The 15,768-nt window shown below is 46.5% G+C and overlaps 1 protein-coding gene across 1 annotated transcript in view; it reads left to right on the top strand.

Annotated features, from left to right (window-relative positions):
• Nucleotides 1–15,768, top strand: part of CAPN9 (calpain 9) — a 1,050,568-nt gene that overhangs the window by 397,443 nt on the left and 637,357 nt on the right. The window contains exon 7 of the mRNA XM_040350717.1: nt 12,144–12,229. Within this exon, the coding sequence (XP_040206651.1) occupies nt 12,144–12,229 (86 nt within the window). The remainder of the gene's footprint in view (nt 1–12,143; nt 12,230–15,768) is intronic.

Here is a 15,768-nt window from a genome sequence, read left to right as displayed (position 1 = left end):
GTACAACGCTAGTAAGGATGTATATATATCCTCTACACACTGCAAATTTAACTATACTATACTGACTAGCCTTCCTGCTCTATCTATCTATCTATCTATCTGGTAGAAAAGACACTGTGGGCCAGATTCACGAACAATTACGGCGGCGTAACGTATCCCGGACCGAACCCAAACCCGGACTTTGACCCGAACCCGAACCCCATTGAAGTCAATGGGGACCCGGACTTTTGACTACAAAAATGTCTCTAAAAACTAAGGGAAAGGGCTGGAGGACTGCAAATGGCAGCAAAATGTCGGGAAGAGCATGGCAAGTACTCTGGAAATAAATGTGGATAGGGAAATAACTTAAAATAACATAAAAAAAAAAAAAATATATAATGATTTTTGACCTTTGAGGACGAGGTTCATACAGTTTTGTTCAAAATTATTGAACCCCCCAATGCTGTAAAGGGTTTTAGGGAATTTAGTGTACATTTGTAATTGTATTCAGAATGAAATCCTACAAGGAAAAATATTTCAGGAAACTCTCCCTGACTATGTACTTGACAGAAACACAATATATCACAGGTGCACAGGTGGTGTGGCAGGTGTACTGCTGTTGAAATATTCAGAGTCACCTATAGATTACAAACTGCCACTATAGGAAAAATATTTCAGGAAACTCTCCCTGACTATGTACTTGACAGAAACACAGTATATCACAGGTGCACAGGTGGTGTGGCAGGTGTACTGCTGTTGAAATACCTATAGATTACAAACTGCCACTATAGCTGAACAAAATTCTTACGGCGATCCACGAACGTTCCGACGGGCCCGTCGCGCTAAATCTACGTTGTTTACGTCGAGTTACGCCATGTAAAAATAGGGCTAAGTCCTATTTGACTAAGCCCTATTAAGTATGGCCGTCGTCCCCGCGTTGAAATTTTAAACTCTACGTCGTTTGCCTTAAACGTCCGTGAATGGTGCTGGACGCCATTTACGTTGACGTCTAAGCAAATGACGTCGGAGCGACGTCTGTTAGCGCAATGCACGTCGGGTAAGTTACCCGACGGAGCATGCGCAGTACGTCCGGCGCGGGAGCATGCCTAATTTAAATGGGACTCGCCCCATTAGATTCGGCAAGCCTTGCGCCGGACACATTTAAGTTACACCGCCGCAAATTTCAAGGTAAGTGCTTTGTGGATCGGGCACTTAGGTAGAAATTTTGCGGCGGTGTAACTTAAATCAGAAGATTTAAGTTACGCAGGATATTTGTGGATCTGGCCCAGAGTGCATGTTGATATTTCTGGAGCAACATACACCTAAAAATCTCCCTAAGCAGATTCAGCAGCCTTTCCCTCACATAAGTGAAGCAGTGACAACGAGCCAGATGCCATAAGATGATGCAGATATCAAAGAAATAAAGTGTGCTTCTTGATATTTCTGGAGCAGTATATCAGCATAGACCTAACACTGTCCCTGAGCAGATTCAGCAAACTTTCCCTCACATAAGTGAAATACAGTGAAAACGAGCCAGATACACCTAAGACTTTCCCTAAGCAGCAGATTCCAGCAGCCTTTCTCTATCTAGAGTGAAGCAGAGAGACGATCTGTGCTGTGTGCCTCTATCTAATATAGAGGCACGTCACATGATGGGTCACATGCTGCACTGGCCAATCACAGCCATGCCATAAGTAGGCATGGCTGTGATCAGTTCCCAGTCACAGTAGTAACACGAATGGCGATTGGCTGCCGTGCAGTGCGCCAAAACATACCCGAACTCCGAACCCGAACCCGGACTTTTTCCAACTATTCGGGTCCGGGTTCGGGAAAAACCCAAAGTCCATACCGAACCCGAACTCTACAGTTCGGGTTCGCTCAACCCTAATCATAAGTGCTTGATTCACAAAGCACTTGCGTGTAAACTTGCGGCGGCGTAGCGTAAAGCCGTCCGGCGCAAGCCCGCCTAATTCAAATGGGGCGTGTACCATTTAAATTAGGCACATTCCCTCGCCGAACGTTCTGCGCATGCTCCATTAGGAAATTTCCCGCCGTGCTTTGCGTGAAATTACGGCGCCCTGACGTGTTTTTTGAACGGCGACGTGCGTTACGTCCTTTCGTATTCCCAGACGTCTTACGCAAAAAAAAAAAAAATATTTGAAATTTGACGTGGGAACGACGGCCATACTTTAACATGGCTGGTCTAAATCTAAGCCATGAAATAGCAGGCTTAAGTTTGCGATGGGAAAAACCGACTAGCGACGACGTAAGAGAATGCGACGAACGCGCGTACCTTCGTGGATCGCCGTAAACAGCTAATTTGCATACCCGACGCGGAAAACTACGCGAACTACACCCAGCGGTCGCCGAAGTATTGCATCCTAAGATCCGAAGGCGTACGAAGCCGTACGCCTGTCGGATCTTAGCCAAAAGCCGTCGTATCTTTGTTTGTGAATTACAAATAAAGATACGCTGCTGCAAATTTGAAAGTACGCTGGAGTATCAGCAGATACTCCGGCGTACTTTTTCTGTGAATCTGGCCCTGTGTCTCTATCTCTCTATCTCTCACCCTGGCTTTGGCCAATTATTGTTCTTCATTTTTTTGCACCTTGTGATTGGCCAAGCATGCAGGGTCATGGTGCATGCTTGACCAATCATCAGCGCGCAACGCCGCAATGAATTATGGGCCGACGCGCGGCACTCGAATTTGGCGCGAACGACCCGTTTTGTTTGAAATTCGTCGAACGTACGAACAGACGATGTTCAAATTGAACATACGTTCGAGTCAAACACAAAGCTCATCCCTATTCACTAAAAATGTAGAGAAGTATGGTAATGGAGGAAACAGTCACCTAAACAGAGGCCAGGTTGGGAAGGACACTGGGGACAATAATATGTGGTGTCTCTTCTAACTCCTCCTTTGGAGTACACCTGGCATTTCTTTAACGTCTTTGACCTGAATCTGAGCGAATGCTTTCTGTTGGGCCTTCAGGGTACAAAAGGGCAGTGATAAATTTCTTCTTGATAATGAAGATAGGATACTGGGGTCTCGGTGGATTTATGGTGAATCGCATAAGTATTATAAATGGCTAAACTGAAAAAAAAAAATAGAGACATTTTATACCAATGGTGTTTTTTTTTTGTGGGAAGGTAAGGCTCATTTATTTGATCATTGAAGTTGACTCCCCCATGAACAAATTATAATCGTGGACACATGCTGGTTTCTGGATTGTCTTTCGGGGGTTTTCTATGTAGGTGTCATTATGAATTGATGAGCATATAGACGTTTCATTTGTCCCTCCACCTGATAGCCAATATCTCCTCATTCTGCAAAGACACCGTCTCCCTCATCGTAGTTTTCATTAAAGAGCCTTTGCTGGAAGCCCTTCCTATTGACTCTCACTGTACCACATGCTGAAGTCTTCTAACAATAAAAGACTGCAGAAGAGGGGAAAACCTGTGTAGTAATTATCCACATATAGATGGTATCCGTTTTTAAGGAGTGGGTATACAAGCTCCCAAACTCTGGGCTCTCATACTCTCGGCATTCAAGGGGATGCAGCTGGGTGTCCTTCCCTTTGTAAACCAGGAAGGCATAGATATACCCCGTGTCACATCATTTATAGAGTTTAACCTTATATTGGGCCTGTTATACCTGAAGGGTTCCACATGTACTGGCACTTTAAGGCTGGCTCCACCCAGCAGTGATGACAAGGGTCAAGGGGCATAGTAGCCATCTTAGAGAGACCACATGTAGGAAGCAGAGATATGTATTGTCCTGAGATGCATGTTGCAGTGTACAGCCTGTACTGAATAAACATCCATTGTTCCAGACCAGAGTCTTGTGTCCCTCACAACACAGAGGATATAACAGTGGCGACGAGGATGGGATTTACAAAGTGTCTATCAGTCTGAGAGATAGAGAGAGACAAAGACATTGTGGATTGTCACCTGGATAAAAGCAATCACAGATCCCAGCAGGAAAATGTCATTAATCGGGACATTAAGTGAGTTTGATGGAGAACAGACATCCTGGATTTCTTGGTTTGAGAGACTGGAACAGTATTTCAGTGCAAATGCTATCCCAGACAACAGGCAAGTAGCAGTGTTTCTGACAGTGGTTGGGGCCAAGACATATGACACTCTGAGGGATCTGCTTTCCCCTGTAAAACCAGCAGCTAAGACATTGGCAGAGCTGCTGACACTGCTAGAGAATCACTTCCAGCCTAAACCATTAGAGATTGCAGAAAGATTTTGCTTCTATCAGAGGCAGCAGCAGACAGGTGAAGAGATTAAAGTTTATGTGCTCGCCTTTCGCAGACTAGCCTCTACCTGTTCTTTTGGGGACTACCTACCTACTGCACTGAGAGATACGTTTGTCATGGGACTGAATTGTGAGTCATCACAAAAGAGACTGTTAACAGAAAAAGACCTTACCCTTACAAAGGCAATTGATAGCTTCAGTGATGGAAATGGCTGTGAAAGATACAGAGGAATTGAACCCCCAGAGCAGAAGGGAAGAGGTGAAGCAGGAAGTTTTCAGAACAGCAGTCAAGCCAACTGCTGCAAACTGGAAATACAGACCCCCACCAAGCCGGGAGTCAGCTTGCTACCGTTGTGGGAATACAGACCATGATCACAAAGTCTGCCGGTTTAAGGATCAGACCTGTCATAATTGCGGTAGGACCGGCCATCTGAAACGAGTTTGCTGTAGCAAGAAGGTGCGAGATAAACAACCTCTGAACCCCAAGACAAAGACATATATGGTGGGAAGATATACATCATCATCTGAGTCAGAGGATGAGGGAGTGCTCCACAGGTTAGACATACATCATATGCATTCAGCACCCTCCGCAATGACTGTAGATGTAACCGTTGAGGGAAAGAAACTCAGGATGGATGTAGACACAGGAGCAGCAGTTTCAGTTATCACCCAGAAACAATGGAGACAACTTCAGACCCGAAAAACTGTCCGCCCAACACCAATCAAACTGCAGACATACTCAAAGCAGATACTCCACCCACTGGGTTACGCAAAAGTAAAGGTATTGTACACGGGTCAGACAGAGACTGCTATTATATATCCTAGAAAATGGGGGACCCCCTCTCTTTGGGAGGGACTGGATTGCTCACTTTGGTATGCCAGACATCGCCATAAGTCCCTGTAACACCGTTACAATTCCATTAGGAGATAATGAGGGATGGGTGGTATCCCTGAAGCAGCGGTTCCCAAAGATTTTTGATGACCAGTTGGGAAAAATAAAGCATGACTGTGTGAGACTCAAGCTGAAACCCAACGCTCAGCCTAAGTTCTTCAAAGCTCGGACAGTACCTTTCGCACTCCGAGCAGGTGTGGAAGCAGAACTAAGTCGGCTGGAGGAACAAGGTGTCATCTCAAAGGTAGAGCACAGCGAGTGGGCATCACCAGTTGTACCGGTAAAGAAATCGAATGGGGACTTGCGCATTTGTGGCGATTTCCGCATGGCACTGAACTCTCAACTGGAAATAGACCAGTATCCCCTACCCAGAGTAGATGACATTTTTGCCTCTCTTGCAGGAGGTCAAAAGTTCACCAAGCTTGATCTCAAACAAGCATATTTACAGTTTGAGGTCCATCCTTCTTCCCGCAAGTTTCTGACCATCAACACCCACAAGGGACTGTATCAATATAATCGGATGGTGTTTGGGGTAGCCTCTGCCCCAGCCATTTGGCAACGAAAAATGGACGAGATTTTGGCGGACATTCCTTTCACTCAGTGCCTGCTAGATGACATGCTCATTACAGGACGGACCGACCAGGAACACAAGCAGAATGTGGAGCTTGTGTTGGCGAGACTCCAAGAACAGGGTCTGAAAGTGAACTTAGCAAAATGCCAATTCATGGTGCCTAAATTGGAGTTTTGTGGCCACCTTGTGGATGCAGAAGGTATACACACCACGGAAGCCAAGTTTGATGCTTTAGTCAAAGCTCCAGCCCCAACCAACGTCCAGCAGCTGCGATCATACCTTGGCTTGCTGAACTATTACCACAAATTCCTGCCAGATCTGGCACACACCTTGTTTCCGTTGAACAAGCTTTTGGAGAAACACTCCAGATGGGACTGGTCGGCTGCATGCCAACGTGCTTTTGAAGTTTCTAAGCGGAAGCTGTTGGCGTCACGCATGCTCGTGCACTATGACCTCCAGAAGCCTCTCACCTTGGCTTGTGATGCCTCACCCTATGGTCTGGGGGCGGTACTATCTCACATCTTACCAGATGGGTCAGAAAAACCAGTGGCATTTGCCTCCAGGTCTTTGACAAAAGCAGAAAGCAATTACTCACACATTGACAAAGAGGCACTTGCGCTGATATGGGCAATTAAGAAGTTTCATCTTTACCTGTATGGTAGGGAATTCACCATACTGACGGACCATAAACCACTCCTTCAGATCTTTAGCCCTGACAAAGGCATCTCCCAGACTACTGCGGCCCGCCTCCAACGCTATGCCCTATTCTTGGGGGCATACAGCTACAAAATTCAGTATCGTGGTCATGATGCCAATGCTAATGCGGACGCTATGTCCCGACTGACAGGGAGGTCCATGGACTCTTCTCCACCGGTCAAGAGTTGTCGTTACTCCAGCCTGTCCTTCTTGTCTTCTGGGGAGATAGCAGCCCATACAACCAAGGATACCTTTCTGAAAACCATACTCTCCTGGGTACGGTCCGGTTGGCCTGCAACTGTCACACAGGAGTATGAACCTTATTTCCGTAGGCGTATGGAATTAACTGTGGCTGGCAACTGTGTTTTATGGGGAGACCGAGTGATCATTCCACAGACCCTCCGGAGACACATTCTGGACTTGCTATATACTGGTCATCCCGGGAGCACACGTATGAAACAAAAGGCCAGAGGCTATGTGTGGTGGCCAAACCTAGACTCAGATATCACAACATATGTGAATGCTTGTGCTGGATGTGCACAAACGGCAAGAGACCCTCCTCGAGGGTGCGTCCAGCCCTGGACTTGGCCCACCGTTCCTTGGTTTCGCCTACACTTGGACTTTGCAGGCCCGATCAGAGGACACACCTTCTTGATCATAGTGGACGCCCATTCAAAATGGCCTGAGGTCATTCCTGTTACTCAGCCAACGACTAAGGCAACGGTTTCCATACTGTTACATCTCGCTGCTACGTTTGGATACCCCAGAGAAATCGTCACAGACAACGGTGCACAATTTACCAGTCAGGAGTTTCAGCGTTTCCTGACTGCCCACAACGTCAAGCACAAGTTGACCGCACCTTACCACCCGGCTACAAATGGTCAAGCAGAGCGGTTTGTGCAGACTTTTAAACACTATTTCAAAGCTACAGTGGCTGCAAGTAAACAACAGTCCCTGTCACCCCAGCAGCTGGACTCCTTCCTTTCTGCTTACAGAAACACACCACATGCAACCACTGGGAAAACTCCAGCAGAACTCCTTCTGGGGCGGCAGCCATGGACTGTTTTGGATATGCTCCGCCCTCAAACAGTCCAGGAACATGTACTACAGTCCCAAGACAAGATGGTCAAACACAATGAGCTCCCCCGATTCACAGCCCAACAAAAGGTATGGGCCCGATCTTATGGGGCTTCCAACACCTGTTGGCTTCCTGCTGTCATTGCAGAGACCTTGGGACCCAAGATGTACAAGGTCCGCCTGGAAGATGGTTCCATTTGCAGACGTCATGCGGACCAACTGCATCCTCGTTCTCAACTGCCCGAATCCCTGATGCCGGCTGAACCACCAGTATCTCAAGGATCTGCTCCCAGCGAATCAGGATGCACAGAGACTGATGATTGTGGGGACTCTGAACTTTTGAACTCGTCTCCAACAGAGCCCCCCAGCTCTGGTCCGGAGGTCTGTTTACCCTCTGAGCTGGGGGATCCCTTCTTGGCCCCGCCGGTACCCATTCCGGCCAGCCCTGTTTCCTCCGGTCCTGAATCGCTGGATGCCCGGCCTCAACAACACTGTTGCCCTCCTGACCGGTTTCAGTTGCAAGAGCGGTTACGAGACTTTCGACGTGGCCGACGGAAGTGATCAGATGACATATTAACCCCGCAACGGTTCCTGGAAGCTTGAAGTCCCGTAATTCTCCTGTGTTTGGAGGACTGTTATTGGACAGTTATCAGTTAATGTTTTGTGCCTGTTATTGTTTTGTTGTGTTTTTTTTTTGTTTTTGTTTTTTTTAGGGATGGATGGAAGGTGTTATACCTGAAGGGTTCCACATGTACTGGCACTTTAAGGCTGGCTCCACCCAGCAGTGATGACAAGGGTCAAGGGGCATAGTAGCCATCTTAGAGAGACCACATGTAGGAAGCAGAGATATGTATTGTCCTGAGATGCATGTTGCAGTGTACAGCCTGTACTGAATAAACATCCATTGTTCCAGACCAGAGTCTTGTGTCCCTCACAACACAGAGGATATAACAGGGCCATTTTTGCTGGGGATAAACTGCTTGAAGTTCAACCTGCTTTTGAAGTGGACAAGTGACTCATCCACTGAGATATTTTGGTCGGGGGTAAATAGCTGGGCGAATTTCTCAGAGAAAACATTTAGAAGTGGCTGAATTTAATATAATTTGTCAAATACTGGGTCATTTTGTGGAGGGCACTGGGTGTTGTCATTGTAATGGAGAAACCACATAATCATTAGGTGTCTTGATCTTGGCATAATAGAGGAGTAGATTGGCATGTGGTGGATGGGGTTGGTGAACCAGTAGGAGTATAATTCTTTTTTTTTAGGGAGTCCCATATTGAAAATAAGACCCAAAAATATTCTAAATTCCTCCATATTTAGTTGGGTAAAAATTTAAATAAAAAAAAATCAATAGGGGCAAAATTCTCTGTGTTCACCTGGACGTGTGGCTGGGCTTTGAAAGGGGGGATATTCGCTGCTCCTGAGTTAGAAGGAAGCCATAGTGAGTTTTGAAGGGCATAGGAAAGGCTGGCATGAGTCCTAGCCCTTTAGGGCTGAGATGACGCCCCACTAGTGCTTGGCCTAGCTTGCAGTGGTACGCTATTTCTCGTGGATGCCACTGCGCTAATGGCAGATGGCACTGAGCTGCTGGTTGATGCCACTGCTCTGCTTGTGGTAGCCTGCTGCCGCTCGCCAGAATGCCTTTGTTTCATGGCCACACTTTCCTCTTCCTCCGATTCTGTAGCAGACCCACTGGTTAAAACGGGTTCAAAGTCAGAATCGGACTCAGACTCAGAGCGCTCCCGCTGCTCTTGTCAGTCAAACTAAGAAGTTGGTAAACCTCCACACTGGAATTTTTTTTTTTTACCATACTGGTGACTGTGGGCTGTGGTGTCATACTGTTGTGATATGGACACTGAGACAGATGTGGGTGCTGATGAGACTGCTCTAATGAGGCTGTACTGCTGGGTGCTTAAGAGGCTGCACTACTGGGTTCCGATAGGGGTGCACTGATGGGTGCTGATGAGGTTGCACTGATGTGCCCTAATGCACTGCAATGGGGCTGCACTGATTAGCTGGCACTGATGTGCACTGGTGAGGCAGCACTGATGGGCGCTGATGTGGATCTACTGATGGGGTGGCACTGATGGGCACTGATAAGCACTAGTAGGGCACTGTATTGGCACTGATGGCACTGTAGAGGTACTGTAGAGTACGGCAGTGGCTCATATGAGCACTGATGGCACTGTAGTGGCACTGTAGGGAACATATGAACATTGATATGGCACTGTAGTGGCACAGATGAGCACTGTGGTGGCACTGTAGGGCACAGATGAGCACTGTAGTGGCACTGTAGTGGCACTGATGGCACAGATGAGCACTGTAATGGCACTGATTGCACAGATGAGCACTGAAGTGGCACTGGTGGCACTGTAGGGCACAAGTGAGCATTTTAGTGGCACTGATGTGGCACTAGTGGGCACTGTTGTGGCATAGGTGACACTGATGGGCACTGTAGTGGCACTGGTAGCACTGATGGGCACAGATGAGCACTGTAAAATGAATCAAACTCACGCTGCTGCAACTCAATCTCGCTCCTCTCCACACACGCCTTATTGGTGTGATGAGTGGAGAGCGCTGAACCCTGGCATGACCCTGGTTGTTTTTCATTGTGATCGCTCCGTCATAGGATGGAGAGATCGCGTGTCATTGGCTCTTTACCCTGATCTGTGCTACACTGGGTCCCGTTGACCTAGAAAACAAGGACACTTCCGAGTGCGAGCCCCAGGGAGCGTGCGGGCAGCGAGAGTCTAAGTCCTAGTACACCTTTCCAGAACTAGCCGACCACGCTGTAGCCGTCATTCGGCTATGGCCCTGTCAGAAAGTGGTTCAAGGTACAGTTTCTTATTCACTTGAGTTTCATGGTGAATTACTTTTTTTATGATTTCTCTTTTCTTTTCACTTGGTTGATTGTTTCCACATTATATTTTGGTGCTGCAGCCTATAAAAGTTTATTATTACTAACTTTAAACTGTTGATAAGATCCCCATGGGCTCTATATGACTTTGCCGTTATACCAGTCCCTAACAACAACAACGTATTCTAACAAACTATCTTATATGTTAAAATGTAAGGAAGAGACGGTGACGTCTCTGTCTATGGAAGAATAGAGTTACAATTTGATGCAAACCCCCAAGAGATCCACTAACGTTATAGCTCTCAAATTCCTATAGTCATGTGCAGATGATATCTCACACCTGTGAGAATGGGCAAGTCTCAACCTATAGCCTACCATACTCTCAGGAATGGGAGAACCAAGGCAAACTATACCATGTGATAAGGACCTATGGGAAGAATTATTCCATAAACCTATTAGGCCTTGTACACACGACCGAACATGTCTGCTGAAACTGGTCCGCAGACCAGTTTCAGCGGACAGATCCGACCGTGTGTACAGCCTAGCAGACAGGTTTCCAGCAGACAAAAGTTTTAAAGCATGCTTTAAAACGTATCTGCTGGAAACCCGTCCGTCTGACATGTCCACTGGTTAGTACGCTTAACCCGCGGACCGAAATCTCCCGCATGCGCCAAATGGATTCGACGCATGCGTGGAAGCATTTTACTTTCGGATTTGCGGACGTGGCGGCGTCAACGTCACCGCGCTGTCTGTCCGCGGGGATTTTGGTTTGATGGTGTGTACAACCATCAGACCAAAATCTCTGAGCGGACATGTCCGATGAAAACGGTCTGCGGACCGTTTTCATCGGACATGTTCGCTCGTCTGTACAAGGCCTCAGTGTCTTAACCAAACCTGAAACATGTTTCCTTTATTTTTATGGCCACCAGATATTTGCAAGGGCTTGGAGGCTACCCTTAACTAACATGGAGAGCTACAAAGAAAAAGAATTATGATAACCACCATACTTTAGAACTCATATGATTCCTAAAGGTCTGGTCACCCTGGATAGGAGGCAATTCGGCCTCCAGAACCCACTTTTAGCCTTAAAGTGCTGCACCAGGGTGTGGGTATAGGCACTGTTGCAGGGTGGGGGTAGGGGGATGCCTCTCTTGCCTCTACCCTTCTAACCCACAGCTATAATGTACTGTATGATTATTTACATGGGCATGTTGATTTAATTTATGGCACCACTGTAATTAGCCTGCAAAAATGTATACAATAAAAGTATTGTGATAGAAAGGTTTTAGGCCTTTTGCTGCCAAGGGCATAAAAGCAAAGCTAATTGCAGCTGGCTGGATGCATTCTCTGCATTCCCTTCTGTTATAACCTCATGGTCACTTCACCCAACCCATGACTGCAGCTAGTGAGTAGATGGAGAAGACAAACTGTTTTGTCAGCCACACTTGTCTCCAGTTCCCAGCATTTACCAGAGGCAAAGGAAATGGAAAGCCAACAGAGGCTCCACTACCTCTGCATTCCTATTGCTGATGTTTGCCTCAGACAAGTGCTAGAAGCCAGAGAAAAGCACTGCTGTCTAAGCAACCTGACTCCTCTGTCTTCTGTTGCTAGGCAGTCAAGTGTCAATGGAGATGGTGACAGCGCACCTGGAAGGATGTGACAAAGTTCAGGAGGGATGTGACAAAGTTCACATCCTATAGGGAAGTTTTAAGTGTAAAGGAATTGAAAGCGATACATCTTTTAGAAATTATGTAAATTTGTATTATATACCAGATGAACATTTAAAAAATGCATTGTTTTCTGCAGGTAAATTTCAGAGGGCAAAACGTGCAACTTATTAGAGTGAGGAACCCTTGGGGACAGGTAGAATGGAATGGAGCATGGAGTGACAAGTAAGTATTACAGAGATGGTGACATTTGCTGAATAAAACACAGATCAGATGACATCCCTAGCTTTTTACAAATACTGCTACAGTTGGAAGTTAGTAGTGGCCACTATGGCTACTTTTATAGGGACAAACGTGTACAATCCTGTACTCGTAATAAATAATTTTATGTTAATTTACTGTATGCCCTTTCTGGTGTGGGTTTTGGTGTACTTTGTTGTCATTTGATTATTTTATTTTTTTTAATCGGAACAAAATGAAGCTTCCTTGATGTATTTTATTATTTGATTTTTGTTCCATAATACAACAAAGTGGACCAAAAAAGGTAAAATAAAATCTGTTTATTTTGGTGTTTTTTCTCTCTGTTTGTTAATGTTTATGTACTGTATGTATGTATGTTTGTAATGTATATAACAAAAAAATACAAAACTGCTGTGGTGTCTCTTAAAAATGTTTAACTTGTTTTTGTGAAATTTATTTTTTAAAAAGCAATATTCCAAAAAAACTAAGCCAAGCACAGAAGGGAAATGACACAGGCCTGTTTCACAAGGGCTTTGCTTGATTGGAAGCATTTCTTAAATCGTGCAGTTCTATGGTGGGCTTCCGAGTCTGTCCAGGTCTGGAAAAAAAAACTGCATCCTTTTTTGTTTTGCTGGATCAGAGGTATAGCCTTGATGTAAATGGACCCAAATATGTACATCCAGCTGCCCATAGACTATTCAATGGTGAAAAGACTGAAAAATATTGTCATGCGTTAAAAAGATACATATATTTCAGAGATAAATCAATAATTCTACCCCTTTACAAAGAGGCCTCATCTGAAATACACAGTTTAGTTTTCATCACCAATCCTCAGGAAAGACAATAGGGATGGAGAACCTTAGCTACAGTGTTGCCAACCTACTAGATTGAAATTTACTGGCATGACACCCGAAATTTACTGGCGCAGCCACGTTTTTACTGGCATTTCACAAAAGTTACTAAATTACATTTTTAGATGCAAATTTCAGTATTTAGGCTACAAACAAGTACGCCAGGCAAATAGCAATGTGATTTAAGGTAGATATTAAGGTAAAAAAACATATTTTTGTTATTTTCGATATAATAAGGGCAAATTATTTAGTCACATCACCCCCTGCCTCCATTCCCCTTTGCCACCAACACCCCCTGCCTTCACCCCCCCTCTGCTGTGCCACAATCTCCCCCTGCCTCCAATTTCCCCTTGCCTCCAATCTCCCCCAGGCCCCCTGCCTCCATTCACCCCCTGCCTCCATCGTCCCCTGCCTCCATTCCCCTCTGCGGTGCCACCAACAACCCCGGTCTCCATCCCACACCCTCTGCGGTGACACCATCCCCCTCTGCTATGCCACCAACACCCCCTGCCTCCAATCTCCCCCAGGCCTCTTGCCTCCAATCACCCCCTGCCTCCATCGTCCCCTGCCTCCATCCCCCTCTGCGGTGCCACCAACAACCCCTGTCTCCATTCCCCACCCTCTGTAGTGCCTCCAATCACCCCCTGCCTCCAATCACCCCTGCCACTAACACCCCCTGCCTCCATCCCCTCTGCGGTGCCACCGCAGCCACCATCACCCCCTGCCTCCAATCACCCCCTACCTCCAATCTCCCCCTGCCTCCATTAACCCCCCGCCTCCATCGCCCCCCCTCTACGGTGCCACCATCACCCCCCTGCCTCCATCGGATCCCCCTCTGCCACTATCACCTGATGTCACTGTCGGCTGGGCTGTCTGTCACTCTGTCTGTCCGCGACTCACCTGTGAACTTTGTAGTGCCTGGATGCAGCAGGCTCCTCCATTCCGCCGCCGCCATGTGCTGCTCAGCCTCCAAGTCCTGACTCCTGCTCCAGTACTGTGCTCCTCGACCTCCTGGTTTGTTACAGAGGTCGGAGGAGCGCAGCACTGGAGCAGGAGCGGGATGTCCTAATACATCACACAGCCTCTGTGAAATCCGCCCCCGCTGGCCGAATACAGCATATGCTCAGCTCGGCAAGCTCCGGAACTGCTCATGTGCAGTTCCAAGCCGAACTGATCTCGGCTATTTTTACTGGCACATTCCCGCAACTACAAACATTTTCGGACGGGGCGAAAAGTGACAGTTTTTACGGACTGTCCGTAAGAATACGGACGGTTGGCAACACTGCTCAGCTATGACTATTAATTAAATTGATTTGTTTTTTCACTTTTGAAAAGAGACGATTAAGGGGGGATATGATTAGAATGTGTTATATTAAGTGACTGCAACTGGGATAAACTGAGGAGGACATGCATCTATGATTTGAGGTTAGAAGAAAATAAGTTTAACCTTAGATTGGGTAAAGGGTCATTTACTGTTAGAGCAGTAACAATTTGGATTTTCCTCCCCGGGAAGTGGTACTAGCTGAAAGGGTCAACAGCATCAACAAAAATGTTGATGTCTTCCACAGGAAGTAAGGCTATGGGAATTGTCAGAGAATAAAAATCACACACACATAAAAACATAGGTTGACCTGAATGACCTGTATTTTTTTAGCCTTATAGAATCTGTAACTCAGTAAGCGGAAGATAGAAGCTGATTTATTGCCATTGTGACAGTACATTTCCCTGTCTTGGCCACCCAGGATTCTCAAATAGGCAGGTTGAGGGGCTCCAGGGTTATTTAATGTAGAGGAATCTGTTTGATCAGTTTCCTCCAAAGTTTGTAAAATCCACTTGGGGACCTGGAGCCTGGAGATTCCATAGCGATATGGGTGGGATGAAATCTCCAATCCTGGGTTTTGGAAACTGCCAGGAGTCTGGCTGGTTGATTGAGCAGGTGGGTCCTGCGCTTATAGCAGAGTCAGGACTAGGGTTCTGGGCTCCACCCAGGAGTCCAGGTGTGCAAGGGAGAAGCCAGAGTGCAAGCTTACAAGGGAGAAGCATGCATGTCTGCATGCTATAGTCAGAGGGCCCAAAGCTGTGGGCTAAACAGCACGGAAGCTGAAAGAAGGTACAGTGATTGTACAGGAACTTTGGTACATGACCAAGAGGGCTGAAGCATAAAGCCTAAGCAGCAGTATTGCTGAAGAGAGCCAGGTGGTTTGGTATTTTCCGTTGATTATTACTTTACTGCTGTAGCAACTTGAAACCCCCCAGCAAGCCACCACAAACTAAAAATGCTATAAGTGTTACTGTTAATGAAAAGTTTGCTGCTGTTGGGGAAAAACCCAGGTTCTTTCAGAGCAAAAGCTGTTGTCACAAATGGGCCGTTGCCTGTAGCAACTGGTGGTAAGACAGCACAGTTGCCCCCAGAAATCTAAAGGGAACTTCATGTATTGGAGTCGGAGGTTGCCATGGACAACTGCGATGTCACTCTGGTGGGACAGATTGGAACTGTACTGTGTAATAGTAATGTGTTAGTGCAAGCTGCTAGTACTAAACATGTGCAGGTAAATGGTGGGTTAACACAACTTGTGAAAAATGCAAAGGTGTGTGAGGGTTATGAAGCGCTGCCCGAGCAAGGTGGTGGTTGTGGTGTATTGCAACCTGTGGTGCTAAAACATGTGTTACCAA

The sequence above is a fragment of the Rana temporaria genome, chromosome 4 (assembly GCF_905171775.1).
Source record: "Rana temporaria chromosome 4, aRanTem1.1, whole genome shotgun sequence".
NCBI classification, from domain to species: domain Eukaryota; kingdom Metazoa; phylum Chordata; class Amphibia; order Anura; family Ranidae; genus Rana; species Rana temporaria.
Note: the sequence above shows the minus strand (reverse complement) of the source record. Positions and strands in the feature narration are given on the sequence as shown.